The sequence below is a fragment of the Bos mutus genome, chromosome 16 (genome assembly GCF_027580195.1).
Source record: "Bos mutus isolate GX-2022 chromosome 16, NWIPB_WYAK_1.1, whole genome shotgun sequence".
Classification (NCBI taxonomy): Eukaryota; Metazoa; Chordata; class Mammalia; order Artiodactyla; family Bovidae; genus Bos; species Bos mutus.
Window position 1 is genome coordinate 55349859 of NC_091632.1, and position 20179 is coordinate 55370037.

General features: G+C 38.8%; 1 protein-coding gene across 4 annotated transcripts in view; it reads left to right on the top strand.

Annotated features, from left to right (window-relative positions):
* Positions 1 to 20179, top strand: part of CNST (consortin, connexin sorting protein) — a 96759-nt gene that overhangs the window by 40461 nt on the left and 36119 nt on the right. For all 4 annotated transcript variants that reach the window (XM_005893385.3, XM_070385374.1, XM_070385376.1 and 1 more), the window contains one exon: positions 17492 to 17697. In XM_005893385.3, coding sequence (XP_005893447.2) covers positions 17492 to 17697 — 206 coding nt within the window. The remainder of the gene's footprint in view (positions 1 to 17491; positions 17698 to 20179) is intronic.

The window sequence follows — 20179 nt, forward strand, 5'->3', positions numbered from 1 at the left end:
TCCTAAAATGTCTGTGTTCACTCTTGCTATCTCCTGTTTGACCACTTCCAATTTGCCTTCATGGACCTAACATTCCAGATTCCTATGCAATATTGCTCTTTACAACATCGGACTTTACTTCCATCCCCAGTCACATCCACAACTGGGTGTTGTTTTTGCTTTGTCTCTGTCTCTTCATTCTTTCTGGAGTTCGTTCTCCACTGATCTCCAGTAGCATATTGGACACCTACCAACCCGGGGTGTTCATCTTTCAGTGTCCTATATTTTTGCCTTTTCATACTCTTCATGGTGTTCTCAAGGCAGGAATACTGAAGTGGTCTGCCATTCCCTTCTCCAGTGGACCACGTTTTGTCAGAACTCTCCACCATGACTGTCCGTCTTGGGTGGCCCTACATGGCGTAGCTCATAGTTTCATTGAGTTAGATAAGGTTGTGGTCCTGTGATTGTGGTTTTCTGTCTGTCTGCCCTTGATGGAGAAGGATAAGAGGCTTATGGAAGCTTCCTGATGGGAGAGACTGACTGAGGGGGAAACTGGGTCTTGTTCTGATGGGCAGGCTTCCCTGATAGCTCAGTTGGTAAAGATTCTGCCTTCAATGTAGGAGACCCCTTTTCAATTCCTGGGTCAGAAGATCCACTGGAGAAGGGATAGGCTACCCACTCCAATATTCTTGGATTTCCCTTGTGGCTCAGCTAGTAAAGAAGCCGCCTGCAATGTGGGAGACCTGGGTTCAATCCCTGGGTTGGGAAGATCCCCTGGAGAAGGGAAAGGCTACCCACTCCAGTATTCTGGCCTGGAGAATTCCATGGACTGTATAGTCCATGAGATCACAAAGAGTCAGACATGACTGTTTCTTTACCTCTCATCTAAATGAAGTGTCTTAGGAGAGTCCATATAGGGTATATTCCAGTTTAACAGATAGAAAAATAAAGGATTAAAGAGATTGACTTTGCCTAGAGTTGCAGAACTAGAAAGCAGTTGATTTTTGAATTCACAGGCAGGCACTTGACTTCTAAGCCAAGGCTCTCATTTAATCTCTGATTAATTTCAGTTGCTTTATCTATAATGTTGTGAGGATTTAGTGGCATAGTGAATATGGGCTTGTAGTCTACTCTGTGGTATGTAACGTTTAACCAACATTTTCCCCAAGAAGTGTTGTAAGTACGTGCTGTTTGTCAGGCACTGTGCTTACTGTTGATGTCACAGTGATGAAACATACCTCTACTCTTTAAAAGCTGACTGACCAGGCAGAGGGACCAGCATGAACAAAAACCAGATTGTTTTCTAAAGTCACACTAACCTGCATATAAGAAAGCATCCTTATACTCTGAAGTAGTAGACAGTATTTGAAATGATTGAACTTTTATTGTTTTAATTTGAAGTATAGTTTTATAATTTTGTGTTAATTTCTGCTATGCAGCAAAATGATTCAGTTATATAAATAGACATTGTTTTTTTAAAATATTCTTTTCCATTATGGTTTATCATAGGATACTGAAATATAGTTCCCCATCCTATACAGTAGGACTTTGCTGTTTATCATTCATATATATGTATCTATATGGTAGCTTACATTTGCTAACCCCATCCTCCCCTCCATCCCTCTCCCAACTCTCTCCCCATTAGCCCCCACAGATCAGTTCTCTGTGCCTGTGAGTCTATTTCTGTTTCATAGATAGGTTCATTTGCGTCATACTTTTGATTCCACATGTGAGTGATATTATATAGTATTTATCTTTCTGACTTACTTAGTATGATATTCTCTAGTTGTATCCCTGTTGCTGCAAATGGCATTATTTCATTTTTTTATGGCTGAGGAATATTCCACTGAATGTATGTCCTACATCTTCCTTATTCCCTCATCTGCCAGTGGACATTTAGGTTGCTTCCATTTCTTGGCTATTGTGGATAGTTCTGCTGTGAACGTAAGGGTGAAATACATTAAGCCTTTCACTAACCCTTCTTCCATCCCCAAACATCCCCATCAGCTTAGTTTACATCATTACTTTCACTGTTTGATCCTGAGTATAGTCATTGCTTCTGTCTTTACCTAGACCTCAATGTCTCATTGTAGCGCCTTTTCAAACCCCATTTTGCCTGTGATCGTTTTCCATTATCTTGATTAATTACTACCTCAAGTACTCGCTATGAGATTTTTACCTTTAAGTTATCTGGTTACATCATTCTCCCTGTCACGCAGAGAAACAGTTAATATCTCTTCAATATATTAACAAATGGTAGATCAGTGCTAGATTGTTAAAGGAGAATACTGCCGGTAATTTAGTGTTAGAGTACACTCCTAGTGAGTTAAGGTCAGGGGTCCCAGCGCTGGTGTCCCCCAGGTGTGTCTCTTGACCACCACGAGAGACAGATTCTGAGTTGAATAAAACTGCGTGTCAAAACTGACACAGAATTCAGTTATGAATTTTATCGTATGATAAATTGAGTAAAATCTCTCAGGTAAGACTACTCCTCTCATCTCTGGCCCAAGGCAGTTACAAGTAATTTTTTTTTTTAAAGTGTAAAACCTCAATAGGTACATGTAAACTGTGATGTCTATTTTAGAGCTTGACGAAGTTGACAGATATTAAGTGAAATGAAGGCCTGTGATTTGACTGTCACCACCTACGTATACTTATAAAAAGAACACCAAATTGGTTAATGGCAAGTTTTAACCATAGCCCACAGATGAAGACAAATCGAATTTTTTGTTCCTGTCTGTATGTATAGATTCATATCTGACACAAGAAAGCTTCATTTATGTTGAATGACAGTTTGTAGTGAAGGTGAAATTATATGTACCAGTATATGTTCTGATTTGGCTTTTCTCATTAATGATAAATATATCTTTACTGTTAAAATATGTCTTTACCATTAAAAGAAAACTTTTAATGTATTAGAATGAATTTTCCTATTAATTGATGACATATTCTTAATTTTTTCAAGCAAAACTTTGTAAGACCAATGTGACATGAAAAATAATTAATTTGAAATTCACATGGAAAAATACTGGAACTTCCGTGTTATGACATAAATGCTTTGTTATGACTACTTTAAAATGTTTTAGTACATTATGAACGTGTCAATTCACAACATGCTAGTCATTCTGAGTACTTATGGTTACGCAAGTATTTATTTTCCTTACTGTCTTTACTAAAAATAAGTTCAAGCATGTTCAAACTTATAGTACTGGTGAGTAATAAATAAGCAATTTGATATTCCAACATAGTTTTTATAATTCCTGTTATTCAATGTGACAATAGAAATATGAGCTTCATTAGCTTTATTTACACTTTCTTCTTAATGTTTTCTTCAAATTACAAAAACAGTGCTGTCTCAGAAGTGCTTTACAAGTCCTGTGACCTTTTTAATTCAAGTGACAGTAAAGCCTCAGGATATTATTTTAAGATGCTCTTTGGGAGGATACCTGCCTTTTACATTCACTGTCTCATTTAATTCTCACAATAGTTTTATAAGATGGTAGAACACCCAGTTTAGAGATCACTTGGGAGGCTAGGGAGTGAAGGATTGATGTGCCATAGGAATAGCTAATAAGTACTGGAAACAGAAACGGCACTCGGGGCTGCCCTTACGTCCCCTGTCCTCCTCCTTCCAACTTTTTGAGAATAGTTTTCTCATTGCAAGTTTTTTATCCTAGCAATGTGAAATTAATCAGGATGTATTTTAAGTAGTTTAAAAATTGATGTAGCTAGAACTTGGCCAACTATTGTTTTCCTATTGAATTTTATGTGTAAAGTATATCCTTGTCACTTGATTACATGTATGATAACAATTTATGTTTCTTTGGTGGTGGGGGTTCAGTCACTAGTCGTATCCAACTCTTGCGACCCCATGGACTGCAGCCTGCCAGCCTCCTCTGTCCATGGGATCTCCCAGGCAAGAATCCTGGAGTGAGTTTCCACTCCCTTCTCCTGCGTCTTCTCCACCCAGGGGTCAAGCTTGTATCTCCTGCATTGCAGGCGGATGCTTCACCGTCGCGCCACCGCGCGTTGTTAGTCGCTCAGTCATGTCCGACCCTTTGTGACCCCATGGTCTGTCCACGGAATTCTCTACACAAGAACACTGGAGTGGGTTGCCATTCCCTTCTCCAGGAGATCTTCTCAACCCAGGGATCGAACCAGGGTCTCCTGCATTGCAAGCAGATGTTATTTTTTTTTACCCTCTGAGCTACCAGGGAAGCCCCAAAATTATTTCCCTAAAAGCTTAACAACACTGAAAACAGAAACCTGCGCTTTAGTGTGGAATGTTACATAATTCTTCTTGCAAGGCCGTTCAGTTATTTTCTTGCAAACTCTGATATGCTTCTGTTTATGCAATCCACAGTTTATGCAAAATAGTCACAGGGGTTAAAAAAAATACAGCATGTGGGGTGTGGAGCAGCTAGAAGATACTTTTATTACACAGGTACCCCTACCTTCACTTTTCTTAAATGATTGAACAGCCTTGTTCACAGCAGCATTTTACATTTCATTTATTTTAATTGTACATATTTGGGGTGTACAACATGATGATTTGATACACATAATGCAGTCAAACCAGTTAACATGTCTCATCTCGTAGTTGTCATTTATTACTGTGTAATGAGTGCAACTAAAAGCTACTCTCTTGGTGTATTTTCAGTGTTCAACGCAGTATTATTATGTAGAATCATCATGCCTGTATATCAGACTTCTAGATTTATTCATCCTACATAACTGCAGCTCTGTACATTTTTTTTAATTTATTATTATTTTTTTTTACTTTACAATATTGTATTGGTTTTGCCATACATCAACATGCATCTGCCACAGGTGTACACGTGTTTCCCATCCTTCCCACCTCCCTCCCCATACCATCCCTCAGGGTCGTCCCAGTGCACCAGCCCCAAGCTTCCTGTATCCTGCATTGAACCTGGACTGGCGATTCGTTTCTTATATGATATTATACATGTTTTAATTCCATTCTCCCAAATCATCCCCCCCTCCCTCTCCCACAGAGTCCAAAAGACTGTTCTATACATCTGTGTCTCTTCTGCTGTCTCACATACAGGGTTATTACCATCTTTCTAAATTCCATATATATGCGTTAGTACACTGTATTGGTGTTTTTCTTTCTGGCTTACTTCACTCTGTATAATCAGCTTCAGTTTCATCCACCTCATTAGAACTGATTCAAATGTATTCTTTTTAATGGCTGAGTAATACTCCATTGTGTATATGTACCACAGCTTTCTTATCCATTCATCTGCTGATGGACATCTAGGTTGCTTCCATGTCTTGGCTATTATAAACAGTGCTGCAGTGAACATTGGGGTACACGTATCTCTTTCAATTCTGGTTTCCTTAGTGTGTATGCCCAGCAGTGGGATTGCTGGGTCATACGGCAGTTCTATTACCAGTTTTTTAAGGAATCTCCAACACTGTTCTCCATAGTGGCTGTACTAGTTTGCATTCGCACCAACAGTGTAAGAGGGTTCCCTTTTCTCCACATCCTCTCCAGCATTTATTGCTTGTAGACTTTTGGATCGCAGCCATTCTGACTGGTGTGAGATGGTACCTCATTGTGGTTTTGATTTGCATTTCTCTGATAATGAGTGATGTTGAGCATCTTTTCATGTGTTTGTTAGCCATCTGTATGTCTTCTTTGGAGAAATGTCTATTTAGTTCTTTGGCCCATTTTTTGATTGGGTCGTTTATTTTTCAGGAATTGAGCTGCAGGAGTTGCTTGTATATTTTTGAGATTAGTTGTTAGTTGCTTCATTTGCTATTATTTTCTCCCATTCTGAAGGCTGTCTTTTCACCTTGCTTAGAGTTTCTTTTGTTGTGCAGAAGCTTTTAATTTTAATTAGATCCCATTTGTTTAGTTTTGCTTTTATTTCCAAAATTCTGGGAGGTGGCTCATAGAGGATCCTGCTGTGATGTATGTCGGAGAGTGTTTTGCCTATGTTCTCCTCTAAGAGTTTTATAGTTCCTGGTCTTACGTTTAGATCTTTAATCCATTTTGAGTTTATTTTTGTGTATGGTGTTAGAAAGTGTTCTAGTTTCATTCTTTTACAAGTGGTTGACCAGTTTTCCCAGCACTACTTGTTAAAAAGATTGTCTTTTCTCCATTGTATATTCTTGCCTCCTTTGTCAAAGATAAGGTGTCCATAGGTACGTGGATTTATCTCTGGGCTTTCTATTTTGTTCCGTTGATCTATATTTCTGTCTTTTGTGCCAGTACCATACTGTCTTGATGACTGTGGCTTTGTAGTAGAGCCTGAAGTCAGGCAGGGTGATTCCTCCAGTTCCATTCTTCTTTTTCAAGATTGCTTTGGCTATTTGAGGTTTTTGTATTTCCATACAAATTGTGAAATTATTTATTTGTTCTAGCTCTGTGAAAAATACCGTTGGTAGTTGATAGGGATTGCATTGAATCTATAGATTGCTTTGGGTAGTATACTCATTTTCACCATATTGATTCTTCCAATCCATATACACAGTATATTTCTCCATTTATTAGTGTCCTCTTTGATTTCTTTCATTAGTGTTTTATAGTTTTCTATATATAGGTCTTTAGTTTCTTTAGATAGATATATTCCTAAGTATTTTATTCTTTTCATTACAATGGTGAATGGAATTGTTTCCTTAATTTCTCTTTCTATTTTCTCATTATTAGTGTATAGGAATGCAAGGGATTTCTGTGTGTTGATTTTATATCCTGCAACTTTACTATATTCATTGATTAGCTCTAGTAATTTTCTGGTGGAGTCTTTAGGGTTTTCTATGTAGAGGATCATGTCATCTGCAAACAGTGAGAGTTTTACTTTTTCTTTTCCAATTTGGATTCCTTTTATTTCTTTTCCTGCTCTGATTGCTGTGGCCAAAACTTCCAAAACTGTGTTGAATAGTAGTGGTGAGAGTAGGCACCCTTGTCTTGTTCCTGACTTTAGAGGAAATGCTTTCAATTTTTCACCATTGAGGATAATGTTTGCTGTGGGTTTGTCATATATAGCTTTTATTAGGTTGAGGTATGTTCCTTCTATTCCTGCTTTCTGGAGAGTTTTTATCATAAATCGATGTTGAATTTTATCAAAGGCTTTCTCTGCATCTATTGAGATAATCATATGGCTTTTATTTTTCAATTTGTTTATGTGGTGTATTACATTGATTGATTTGCAGATATTGAAGAATCCTTGCATCCCTGGAATAAAGCCCACTTGGTCATGGTGTATGATCTTTTTAATGTGTTGTTGGATTCTGATTGCTAGAATTTTATTAAGGATTTTTGCATCTATGTTCATCAGTGATATTGGCCTGTAGTTTTCCTTTTTTGTGGCATCTTTGTCAGGTTTTGGTATTAGGGTGATGGTGGCCTCATAGAATGAGTTTGGAAGTTTACCTTCCTCTGCAATTTTCTGGAAGAGTTTGAGTAGGATAGGTGTTAGCTCTTCTCTAAACTTTTGGTAGAATTCAGCTGTGAAGCCGTCTGGACCTGGGCTTTAATTTGCTGGAAGATTTCTGATTACAGTTTCAATTTCCGTGCTTATAATGGGTCTGTTAAGATTTTCTATTTCTTCCTGGTTCAGTTTTGGAAAGTTGTACTTTTCTAAGAATTTGTCCATTTCTTCCACGTTGTCCATTTTATTGGTATATAATCGCTGATAGTAGTCTCTTATGATCCTTTGTATTTGTGTGTTGTCTGTTGTGATCTCTCCATTTTCATTTCTAATTTTATTGATTTGATTTTTCTCCCTTTGTTTCTTGATGAGTCTGGCTAATGGTTTGTCAATTTTATTTATCCTTTCAAAGAACCAGCTTTTGGCTTTGTTGATTTTTGCTATAGTCTCCTTTGTTTCTTTTGCATTTATTTCTGCCCTAATTTTTAAGATTTCTTTCCTTCTACTAACCCTGGGGTTCTTCATTTCTTCCTTTTCTAGTTGCTTTAGGTATAGAGTTAGGTTATTTATTTGACTTTTTTCTTGTTTCTTGAGGTACGCCTGTATTGCTGTGAACTTTCCCCTTAGCACTGCTTTTACAGTGTCCCATAGGTTTTGGGTTGTTATTTTTTCATTTTCATTCGTTTCTATGCATATTTTGATTTCTTTTTTGATTTCTTCTGTGATTTGTTGGTTATTCAGCAGTGTGTTGTTCAGCCTCCATATGTTGGAATTTTTAATATTTTTTCTCTTGTAATTGAGATCTAATCTTACTGCATTGTGGTCAGAAAAGATGCTTGAAATGATTTCAATTTTTTTGAATTTACCAAGGCTAGATTTATGGCCCAGGATGTGATCTATCCTGGAGAAGGTTCCATATGCACTTGAGAAAAAGGTGAAATTCATTGTTTTTGGGTGAAATGTCCTATAGATATCAATTAGGTCTAACTGGTCTATTGTATCATTTAAAGTTTGTGTTTCTTTGTTAATTTTCTGTTTAGTTGATCTGTCCATAGGTGTGAGTTGGGTATTAACGTCTCCCACTATTACTGTGTTATTGTTAATTTCCCCTTTCATAGTTGTTAGCATTTGTCTTACATATTGCAGTGCTCCTATGTTGGGTGCATATATATTTATAATTGTTATATCTTCTTCTTGGAGTGATCCTTTGATCATTATGTAGTGTCCTTCTTGTCTCTTTTCACAGCCTTTGTTTTAAAGTCTATTTTATCTGATATGAGTATTGCTGCTCCTGCTTTCTTTTGATCTCTATTTGCATGGAAAATCTTTTTCCAGCCCTTCACTTTCAGTCTGTATGTGTCCTTTGTTTTGAGGTGGGTCTCTTGTAGACAACATATATAGGGGTCTTATTTTTGTATCCATTCAGCCAGTCTTTGTCTTTTGGTTGGGGCATTCAACCCATTTACGTTTAAGGTAATTATTAATAAGTATGATCCCATTGCCATTTACTTTATTGTTTTGGGTTCGAGTTTATACACCATTTTTGTGTCTCCTGTCTAGAGAATATCCTTTAGCATTTGTTGGAGAGTGGATTTGGTGGTGTTGAATTCTCTCAGCTTTTGCTTGTCTGTAAAGCTTTTGATTTCTCCTTCATATTTGAATGAGATCCTTGCTGGGTGCAGTAATCTGGGCTGTAGGTTATTTTCTTTCATCATTTTAAGTATGTCTTGCCATTCCCTCCTGGCCTGAAGAGTTTCTATTGAAAGATCAGCTGTTATCCTTATGGGAATCCCCTTGTGTGTTCTTTGTTGTTTTTCCCTTGCTGCTTTTAATATTTGTTCTTTGTGTTTGATCTTTGTTAATTTGATTAATATGTGTCTTGGGGTGTTTCACCTTGGGTTTATCCTGTTTGGGACTCTCTGGGTTTCTTGGACTTGGGTGATTATTTCCTTCCCCATTTTAGGGAAGTTTTCAACTATTATCTCCTCAAGTATTTTCTCATGGTCTTTCTTTTTGTCTTCTTCTTCTGGGACTCCTATGATTCAAATGTTGTGGCATTTAATATTGTCCTGGAGGTCTCTGAGATTGTCCTCATTTCTTTTAATTTGTTTTTCCTCTCTGATTCATTTATTTCTACCATTCTATCTTCTATTTCACTAATCCTATCTTCTGCCTCTGTTATTCTACTATTTGTTGCCTCCAGAGTGTTTTTGATCTCACTTATTGCATTATTCATCATATATTGACTCTTTTTTATTTCTTCTAGGTCCTTGTTAAACCTTTCTTGCAGTTTCTCAATCCTTGCCTCCAGGCCGTTTATCTGTGATTCCATTTTTATTTCAAGATTTTAGATCATTTTCACTATCATTACTCAGAATTCTTTATCAGGTAGATTCCCTATCTCTTCCTCTTTTGTTTGGTTTGGTGGGCATTTATCCTGTTCCTTTACCTGCTGGGTATTCCTCTGTCTCTTCATCTTGTTTATATTGCTAAGTTTGGGGTGGCCTTTCTGTATTCTGGCAGTTTGTGGAGTTCTCTTTATTATGGAGTTTCCTCACTGTGGGTGGGGTTGTAACAGTGGCTTGTCAAGGTTTCTTGGTTAGGGAAGCTTGTGTCGGTGTTCTGGTGGGTGGAGCTGGATTTCTTCTCTCTGGAGTGCATGAAGTGTCTAGTAACGAGTCATGAGATGTCAGTGGATTTGGAGTAACTTTGGGCAGCCTGTATATTGAAGCTCAGGGCTGTATTCCTGTGTTGCTGGAGAATTTGTGTGGTATGTCTTGCTCTGGAACTTGTTGGCCTTTGGGTGGTGCTTGGTTTCAGTGTAGGTATGGAGGCGTTTGATGAGCTCCTATCGCTTAATATTCCCTGACGTCAGGTGTTCTATGATGTTCTCAGGATTTGGACTTAAGCCTCCTGCTTCTGGTTTTCAGTCTTATTTTTACCTTCTATACAGCACCATTGATAAAACATCTAGGTTAAAGATGAAAAGTTTCTCCACAGTGAGGGACACTCAGAGAGGTTCACAGAGTTACATGGAGAAGAGAAGAGGAAGGAGGGAGTTAGAGGTGACCCAAATGAGATGAGGTGGAATCAAAAGAGGAGAGAGCAGGCTAGCCAGTAATCACTTCCTTATGTTCGTTCCACAGTCTGGACCGCTCAGAGATGTTCATGGAGTTATACAGAGAAGAGAAGAGGGAGGAAGGAGACAGAGGTGGCCAGGAAGATAAAGGGGGGAATCAAAAGGAGAGCGACAGATCCAGCCAGTAATAAGTTCCCTAAGTGTCCTCCACCATCTGGAATACACAGAGATTCAGAGAGTTGGGTAGAGAAGAGAAGCAGGAGGGAGGAGACAGAGGTGACCTAGTGGAGAGAAAGGAGAGTCCAAAAGGGGAGAGAGCAGTCAAGCCAGTAATCTCGCTCCCAAGTACAAATAGGTACTGAAGATTGGGTTCTTAAAGGTACAAAATTGATAACAAATACCAAAAAGCAAAGATTAAAATTCTAGAGTAGAGGTTGGATTTTCAAAAATACAATATTAAAGAAAAGACAAAAAAAAAAGTCACAAAAGTTATTTTTAAAAAACTATATATATGAAGTTTGCTTTAAAAAAGTCTTTTTTTTTTAAAGTAATAGTAGGTTATAAAAATAATAAAAATTAAAGGAGTAATAGAGGACTTAAAAATTTTTTTTTTAAGTTAAAATAAATAAAAAAGAAAATAAAAGAAAAAAAAGAAGAAGAAAGGAAAGAATGATCATAAAAATAGTAAAAATATATCTAGGACTTTCTTTGGTGGTGTTGTGGGCAGTGTGGGGTCAGTTCATTTTCGGATAGTTTCTTGGTCTAGCTTATATTTCTCAAGATCTATAGGCCCCTTCCTATGTAGTCGGTACTAACTACAGGGTTTTAATCTATTGCACCTGTCACTTCCAAGGCGGTTCCCTCGGTTTTAGCTTCTGTTTGCTGGTCTCTTCAGTGTCTGACTTCCGCCCTGACACAAGGGGGTGGTGGTGGACACTTTTAGGCTCACTTGTTCAGTTGCGCTGTGGGGAGGGAGGGACACTGCAAACAAATAACACTGGCCTGTGCTCCTAGTGTCTCAGCCACACTGGGCCTGCCCCCACTCACGGTGCATGCACCCCCCCTGCCCATACAGCTCAGGCTCTAGGTTGCTCCGCCGGAACCGTCCAAGGCCGGGCCTGGGCTGCATGCACCTCCCAGGTCTAAGCCACTCAGGTTCAGGCACTCTGGTAGTCCTCAGACGCGCAGACTCCATTGGGCCTGCGTTTTGTGCCCTTCCCAGCTCCAAGCAGCTCGAGTGATGAGGTGTTTGGCGAGCGCGGTCGCTGCGCGGTCACCTCTTCCGTCCCTGCCGCTTGGTTTTCTGGGTGTACAACCGGCCCACCTTCTCAGGCGGATGACTGTCCAGAACCCCAAGAAGTCTTAGTAAGCAAAGAAGCCTGCTTGCAGTTTGGTAGATAATGTCTCTCTGGGGCTGCAATTGCCCCCTTCCGGCTCTGGCTGCCTGTCACCAGAGGGGGATGGTTTGCAGCCAGCTAATTCTGTTCCGCCCTTTGTTCTGTGTGTGGGCCTGGCAGTGTCTTAGGGCTTTTCCTGTGGTAGCTATCCCACAGTCTGGTTTGCTAGCCCAAATTAGTTCGCTGTGATTACCCGTGAGAGCATTCCGGCCGATCCTTACTGTAAGCCATGCAGCCCACGCCTCCCTGCCCAGCCCCACTTGCTAGTGGCGGGCGCAGGCATCTGCGCTGCTTCTCCACTGGGAGAGTTACCGTTGGGCTCCTAATCTGTGGGTTTTAATTATTTACTTATTTTTCCTCCCTATTATGTTGCCCTCTGTGCTTCCAAGGCTCGGCACAGACTCGGCAGTGAGAGTGTTTCCTGGTGTTTAGAAACTTCTCTGTTTTTAAGACTCCCTTCCTGGGACAGAGCTCCGTCCCTACCTCTTTTGTCTCTTTTTTTGTCTTTTATATTTTTTCCTACCTCCTTTCGAAGACAATGGGGTGCTTTTCTGGGTGCCTGATGTCCTCTGCCAGCATTCAGAAGTTGTTCTGTGGATTTTACTCAGAGTTTAAACGTTCTTTTGATGAATTTGTGCTGGAGAAAGTGATCTCCCTGTCCTATTCCTCTGCCATCTTAGGACCGCCTCCCAGCTCTGTACCTTTTGATCAATATCTCCCCAACTGCCCCCACCAGCCCCTGGTAACCATCATTATATTACTTTGCTTCTTTGAGTTTCACTTTAAAATTTTATTTTTTAGATTGCACTCATAAGTGAAATTATATAGTATTTGTCTTTGACTAGCTTATTTCACTCAGCATGACGACCTCCTAATTCATCCAAGTTGTCATACAAGGTAGCATTTCCTTCTTTCTCACTGTTGAATAATACTCCATTGTATCTGTGCATCACCTTTTCTTCAGGTGTTGATCCATTGACAATAAGCCACTTGGGTTATTTCCATATCTGAACTACTGTAAGTGATGCTGTAATGAACCTTAGGGTATAGATAATCATTTTGATTCTTGATTTTGTTCCCCTTGTGTGCATACCCAGAAGTGGAATTGCTGGATCATCTCAGAGAAGGCAGTGGCACCCCACTCCAGTACTCTTGATTCTAGAGAATCCCATGGACGGAGGAGCATGGTAGGCTGCAGTCCATGGGGTCGCTAAGAGTTGGACACTACTGAACGACTTCACTTTCACTTTTCACTTTCATGCATTGGAGAAGGAAATGGCAACCCACTCCAGTGTTCTTGCCTGGACAATCCCAGGGACAGGGGAGCCTGGTGGGCTGCCGTCTATGGGGTCGCACAGAGTCAGACACGACTGACGCGACTTAGCAGCAGCAGCAGGGTAGTTCTAGTCTTACGTTTTTGAGGAGTGTTTGTACTGTTTTTCATAATAGCTGTACCAATATGCATTTCCACCAACAGTTCGATCACATTGTTTTCTTGGTATTGAGTGGTTTGAATTCCTTATGTATTTTGAATATTAACCCCTTTTCAGATGGATGGTTAGCAAATATTTTCTCCCACTTCATAGATTGTCTCTTCCCTTTGTTGATTGTTTCCTTTACTGTGCAAGAAGCTTTTTAGTTTGATGAAATCCCATTTGTCTACTTGTGCTTTCGGTGCCTGTGCTTTTGGTGTCATGTCCAAAACAGTCTTACCTACATCAGTGTCAGGAAGCTCTTCCCCTATATTTTCTTCTAACAGTTGCATGGTTTCAGGTCTTACTTTCAAATCTCAATTCCATATCAAGTTGATTTTTTGCATATGTAGTAAAATGAGTTCAATTTCATTCTTCCACATATGGAAAGCCAATTTTCGTAGCACTCTTTGTTGAAGAAACTATCCTTTCTCTAATTGTGTGTGTTCTTTGCATGTTTGATAAAGATCATAAATGTGTAGAAACAAATCTGTTGCTCTATTGTGATGCTCTATTGTGTTCCGGTGTTCTGTGCATCTGTTATTATGCCAACTATGTTATTGTTGATTACTATAATTTTGTAGTAGTTTTTGAAATCTCATAGATGCTATTAACTTTGTTGGTTTTTTTTTTCTTTTTTTTGCTCATGATTGCTCTGGCTATATGTTATCTTTTATGGTTCCATATAAATTTTAATACTTTTCTAATACTTTCAAAAATGCCATTGCAATTTTGATAGAGAGTCCATTGAATCTGAGGATTGCTGTGAGTAGCGTAGTTATTTTTTAATTCTTCCAACCCATGAGCATAGTATATCTTTACATTTATATTTGTCTTCAATAGCTTTCAGGCTTCCCAAGTAACTCAGCTGGTAAAGAATCCATCTGCAGTGCAGGAGACCCCGGTTCAATTTCTGGGTTGGGAAGATCCCCTGAGAAGGGATAGGCTACCCACTCTAGTATTCGTGGGCTTTCCTGGTGGCTCAGGTGGTAAAGAATCCACCTGCAATGCGGGAGATCTGGGTTCTATCCCTGGGTTGGGAAGATCCCCTGGAGGACAGCATGGCAACCCACTCCAGTAATCTTGCCTGGAGAATCCCTGTAGACAGAGGACTCTGGAGGGCTACTTTGCCAACAAAGGTCTGTATAGGCAAAGCTATGGTTTTTCTAGTAGTCATGTATGGATGCAAGAGTTGGACCATAAAGAAAGCTGAACACCAAAGAATTGATGCTTTTGACCTGTGGTGTTGGAGAAGACTCTTGAGAGTCCCTTGGACAGCAAGGAGATAAAACCAGTCATTACTAAATAAAGGAAGTCAATCCTGAATATTCATTGGAAGGACAGATGCTGCAGCTGAAGCTCCAATACTTTGGCCACCTGATGCAAAGAGCCGACTCATTAGAAAAGACTCTGATGCTGGGAAAGATGGAAGGCAGGAAGAGAAGGGGGACAACAGAGGATGAGATCGTTGGATGGTATCACAGACTCAATGGACATGAGTTTGAGCAAGTTTCGGGAGATGGGGAAGGACAGGGAAGCCTGGCGTGCTGCAGTCCATGGGTTCGCAAAGAGTCAGACGTGACTGAGCAACTGAACAACAACAACAGTAGCTTTCATGTACTTTGTTAAATTTATTCCTAAGTACTTTGTTGTTTTAATACTATTGTAAATAAAATGGTTTTCTTTTTCAGATAGTTCGCTGTTAGTATATAGCATTGCAACTGATTTTTATATGGTGATTGTATATCCTGTAACTTTACTGAAATCATTTGTTGGTTCTAACAGTTTTTTAGTGAAGTCCTGAGGGTTTTCCATCTATAAGATTATATCATCTGCAAACAGAGACAGTTTCACATCTTCCTTTCTGAGATGGATGCCTTTCATTTCTTTTTCTTGCTTGATTGCTCTGACCAGAACTTCCAGTACTATGTTGAATAGGAGTGGTGAGAGTAGGCACCCTTGTCTTGTTCCAGATCTTCAAGGAAAATATGTTAACCTTTCATTGTTGAGTATGATGTTATCTGTGAGTTTGTCATATATGGCTTTTATCATATTGAGGTACATTCTTCCGTACCTACTATGTTGAGAGTTTTATCATTAAAGGATATTGAATTTTGTTAAATAATTTTTCCCACATCCATTGAGGTGACCATGTGTTACTTATCCTTCATTCAGTTAATGTGCTGTGTGACATTGATTGGTTAATGTATGTTGAATCAACCTTGCATCCCAGGAATAAATTCTGCTTGATGACAGTGTCCGATCCTTTAAATGTGCTTTTGAGTTAAGTTGTTGAGAATTTTTGCATCTGTATTCATCAGAGACATTTATTTGTAGTTTACTTTTTATGTAGTATCTTTATTTGGCTTTAGTATCAGGGTAATGCTGGCTTTGTAAAAATGAGATTGAGACTGTTCCCTGCTCTTTGATTTTTGGAAAAGTCTGAGAAGGATTGACACTAATTTTTCCTCAAATGAATTCTACCAGACATTTAATTCATAGGTGAATTTTGTTTTCGTTGTTGTTCAGTCACTCAATTTTGTTTGACTCTTTGCGACCCTATGGGCTATAGCCCTCCAGGCTCCTCTGTCCACAGGATTTTCCAGATAAAAATACCAGAGTGAGTTACCATGCCCTCCTCCAGGGGATCTTCCCGACCCAGGGATTGAACCTGGGTCTTCTTCATTGGCAGGTGGGTTCTTTACCACTGAGCCACCTAGGAAGCCCCTTGGTGAATTCTACCAAACATTTAATGAAAAATTAAGAAGAATTTAATTAAGAAAAATATAGAATTTGGATGATTAGCCTTATCACAGTCTTACGTGATTTAATGTCTTGGGTATAGTAGTGTGGCTGGGAGGAAAAGGAAAGAAAACAGTATTTATCTTAGTTTCTTTGTAGTTCTCTATAGAAAGCTTCTCTTCCTACATTGGCATTACCACCATTGCAGTTAGAGACACTGATGTCTAGAACAGTCTTTTGAACTCTGTGGGAGAGGGAGAGGGTGGGATGATTTGGGAGAATGGCATTGAAATACATATAATATCATATATGGAACGAGTCGCCAGTCCAGGTTCGATGCACGATACTGAATGCTTGGGGCTGGTGCACTGGGATGACCCAGAGGGATGGTATGGGGACGGAGGAAGGAGGAGGGTTCAGGATGGGGAACACATGTATACCTGTGGTGGATTCATTTCGATATTTGGCAAAACCAATACAATATTGTAAAGTTTAAAAATAAAATTTAAAAAAAAAAAATTAGAAAACATAAAAATCATTCCTGTTTTTCACAAATACAAAATAAAATGGCAGGCCATCTCCAGGCCGAAGGCATCTTCAATCATGGTGTGCATATACTAAATTAGTGAGAAAGAGCCTTCCTGAGACGGACTAGCTGAAGGTAAGTACAGATTCACACAGTCTACTCGATTTCAGTATGAAAATTAGAACTCATGCTGAGATTTCAGTGAAGGGTAAAGTTATAATGTGTTATGTTTAGAGTTTTAAAATTTGGTGTGTTATTTCAGGAGCTCTGGGCCAAGGATTTATTTGCTGATTTTTTTTTTTTTTTTCCAAGTTTGTTTTACTCTTTACTAGGAAGAAAGTTTCTGTGACCATTAGCTCTGGACATCTGATTCCCTCTGCTCTCCTGGGCTCCAGAGGTAGTTCTAAAGTTATCAGACCAGAGTTTAGAGAAGAAGGCTTAACTTCTTTAGCCTTTGATATGATAGCCACATTTACTTTCTTATTTAGTGCTATTTCATTTGGAGCAAGGTATGACTTCAAATTATAGTTAATTCATTTTTCCTTTGGGAGAGTCAAATTTTTTGTCAGATTTTAACCTTCATACTTTTTTCTTTAGATCTCTCTTTTTTTAATATTCTTAATTAAGAATATAGATTCTTAATCTATAATGTATTGTAAATAGAAAAGTTTATATAGAACTAACAGAATTGCTTCTGTTAACTAATTGCTAATAGAATCAGATGTCAAGCAGAATCTTAACTTAATGAGGAAAATAACTTGTGGCTTCTGTGGGTTTTTTTTTTTTTTCCTATAATCAGTTTTATTTGAAAATTTTATGGTTAAAAGGCATAATTATTATTAAGTGTTCTACCATGATGGAAATTTATTCTAACATGGGCATTTTATTTACTCTCAAAGGACTTTCTTCAGAAGATAGCACACCTTTAATGCAAGAAAATATACTACATGTAGTGACACATGCCGTTAGTGATGAAGAATCTGCAGAAGTAAATGCTAACGATCAACTGGAAGCCTCAAAGTTGGTTCTGCAATCTCTGTTCTCACTTATACGAGGTGAAGTTGAGCAGTTGGATTCAAGAGCACTTCCCCTTTGCCTTCACCAGGTATCTTGCTGAACTTTGAATTGCAGCCTCACTGAAATTCTGGGGCCAATATTTGTAATAATCTAAAATCCAATTCTCTGTAATTGATTCTGCTCCACCTGTCATTGGTGAGTCCAGGAAAAGGTGACTTTGGATCAGTAGCTGGTAGGAAATCTGGCATATCACTGACTGGTGGCCACATGTTGGCTTGGATCATCAATCTATGGCTCATACAATCACTAGCTGCTTTTACTTGGTGGTGGTGGTGGTTTAGTCACTAAGTTGTGTCCGACTCTTGAAACCCCATGGACTGTAGCTGCCCAGGCTCCTCTGTTCAATGGGATTTCTCAGGCAAGAATACTGGCGTGGGTTGACATTTCCTACTCCTGGGGAATCTTGCTAACCTAGGGATCAAACCCGCATTTCCTGCATCTCATGCATTACAGGCAGATTGATTACTCCTGAGCTGCCAGGGAAACCCCTTCTTTTACTTAGTGTGTACAAAAGAGAGTCATTGTCTACAAAGGAGTCAATGTAGAAAGTGCTTAGTAAGTACCAACAAGGTACCCAAAACTAAGGTAGACACTAGGGAAACAGATTACCTAAGAACATGTCTTTAAGACAGACACTGTGGAATAGGAAAAGCAATTATGTAGCCAACTAATGGTAGAAGTCTGTATAAAGTATTAGAGTAGGTGTGTGCTTCAGGTTCAGCAAAAGCACAAATGCATGATTAACTTTGTCCTTTGGACATTAGACAGAAAGAAGGTGATTCTTGAGCTGGGTTTTGCAGGATTTATAGGCTCACAATAGATAAAGAAAATGAACTGGTACAGAAAGAGATCAGCCTTTGCAAAGACATGACTGGGATATCATTTTGAAGATTAAGATGGAAGAGAGATGGGAATTAAGATTGGATAACTTGTAACATTAAGGTCTTGCTTTTAGAGGCTGAGAGCTTTTAATTATGGAGGTGCCAAAATTAGAATTCTAGAAATATAATTCTTGATGATTGAGAGGGTAAACTAGAAGATGGAGAGCCTGGAGACTGGGAGACCTTAAAGACAGTAATACGGAAGGTTTTACATGAGATAATTCTGAAAAGATTAAGGTATTTATGAACTGTGTTTTATTTTCTTTTTTTAAAATGAAAATAATTCATATATGGGAATGGAAGAAGCTTCAATTTTATTTCACTCACTCTTCCTGTTCATTAAACATTTGCAATAAGCAGGGAATAATTTTTTTTAAGTAAAATAGCTTTTGTCCCAATGCAGGAAAACATATGTTCTTACAAATTTATATTACCTCCTTGGTGGGCTTGAAGAATGCCTTTGAGAAAATGTGTACTACTTGTTGACCTCTGGTGTGCTGGTAACATATATAGTACATGTTAACCATAGTTGAGAACTGTAGTTGAGAACCACCAATACCAAGGCAGCTTTGTAATCTTTGATCCTTCTTTAAATTTGTACAATGGATTGAGTTTGTAAAGGATATTTACACTAATGGTTATTTCATTCTCCAAACAATTTAGAGAGACATTATAATCATCTTTACAAATGCGAGATAAAAGACTCCCTCACAAAGCAAGTTCCTTATAATTGTAGGGCTTTGTTTTGTGCTCAGTTGCTCAGTCGTGTCTGACTCTTTGCAACCCTGTCTGACTCTGTAGCCCACTGGGCTCCTCCATCCATGGAATTTTCCAGGCAAGAATACTGGAGTGGGTTGCCATTTCCTACTCTAGGGTCTCTTTCTGAACCAGGGATCAAACCCACATCTCTCAAAGCATGTGTTTTGGGGACAACTTGACAGAAATTTGAATACTGACTGTATAATAATACTACTATTGCATCATTGTCAAATTTCTTGAGATTGATAATGGAATTGAAGGTCATGTAGGAGAGTGTCTTCATTCTTGGGAAACACACGTGAAAGTAGTATTTAGGAGTAAAGTTATATAATGCCTGCAACTTAAGATATTTCAGTGGGAAAAAACGTGTAAGAAAGGGAAAGAAAAAGAGAAGATTTGGCAAAATGTCAATAATTGACAAATCTAAATAAAAGGTATATGACTGTTGATTTTACTATTCTTTGAAGTCTTATGTAGAATTTCAATAAAAAGTTGGGGAAATGGACATTTGGAGTAAATAGAAACAGCTAAGTGTAGCCAAATCTTTTCAAGCAGTTTATGTCACTGGGCTATTGTTACATTAAATGTAAGGAGAATGCTCTTTTCTACTAGCAGGTGATCCTATAGCTGAAGCAGATCTAGTAGAAAATCACATTTTTAGGCAGGAAGATGATAACAGTCTTGATCAGATGCAGATTATTTAATTTGTTTTAATGTCTCAAAGTAGAACTCCACCTTCATCCCCTAGGAATATGTCAGTTTGCTAGTCCTGTAGGTTATGCTTCTGAAATACCTCAGCATTCTGTCCTCTCCTGGCAAAGAAGATTAGAGAGTATATTGGTGGCTTTAAAGTATGGGCTCTGGCTCTAC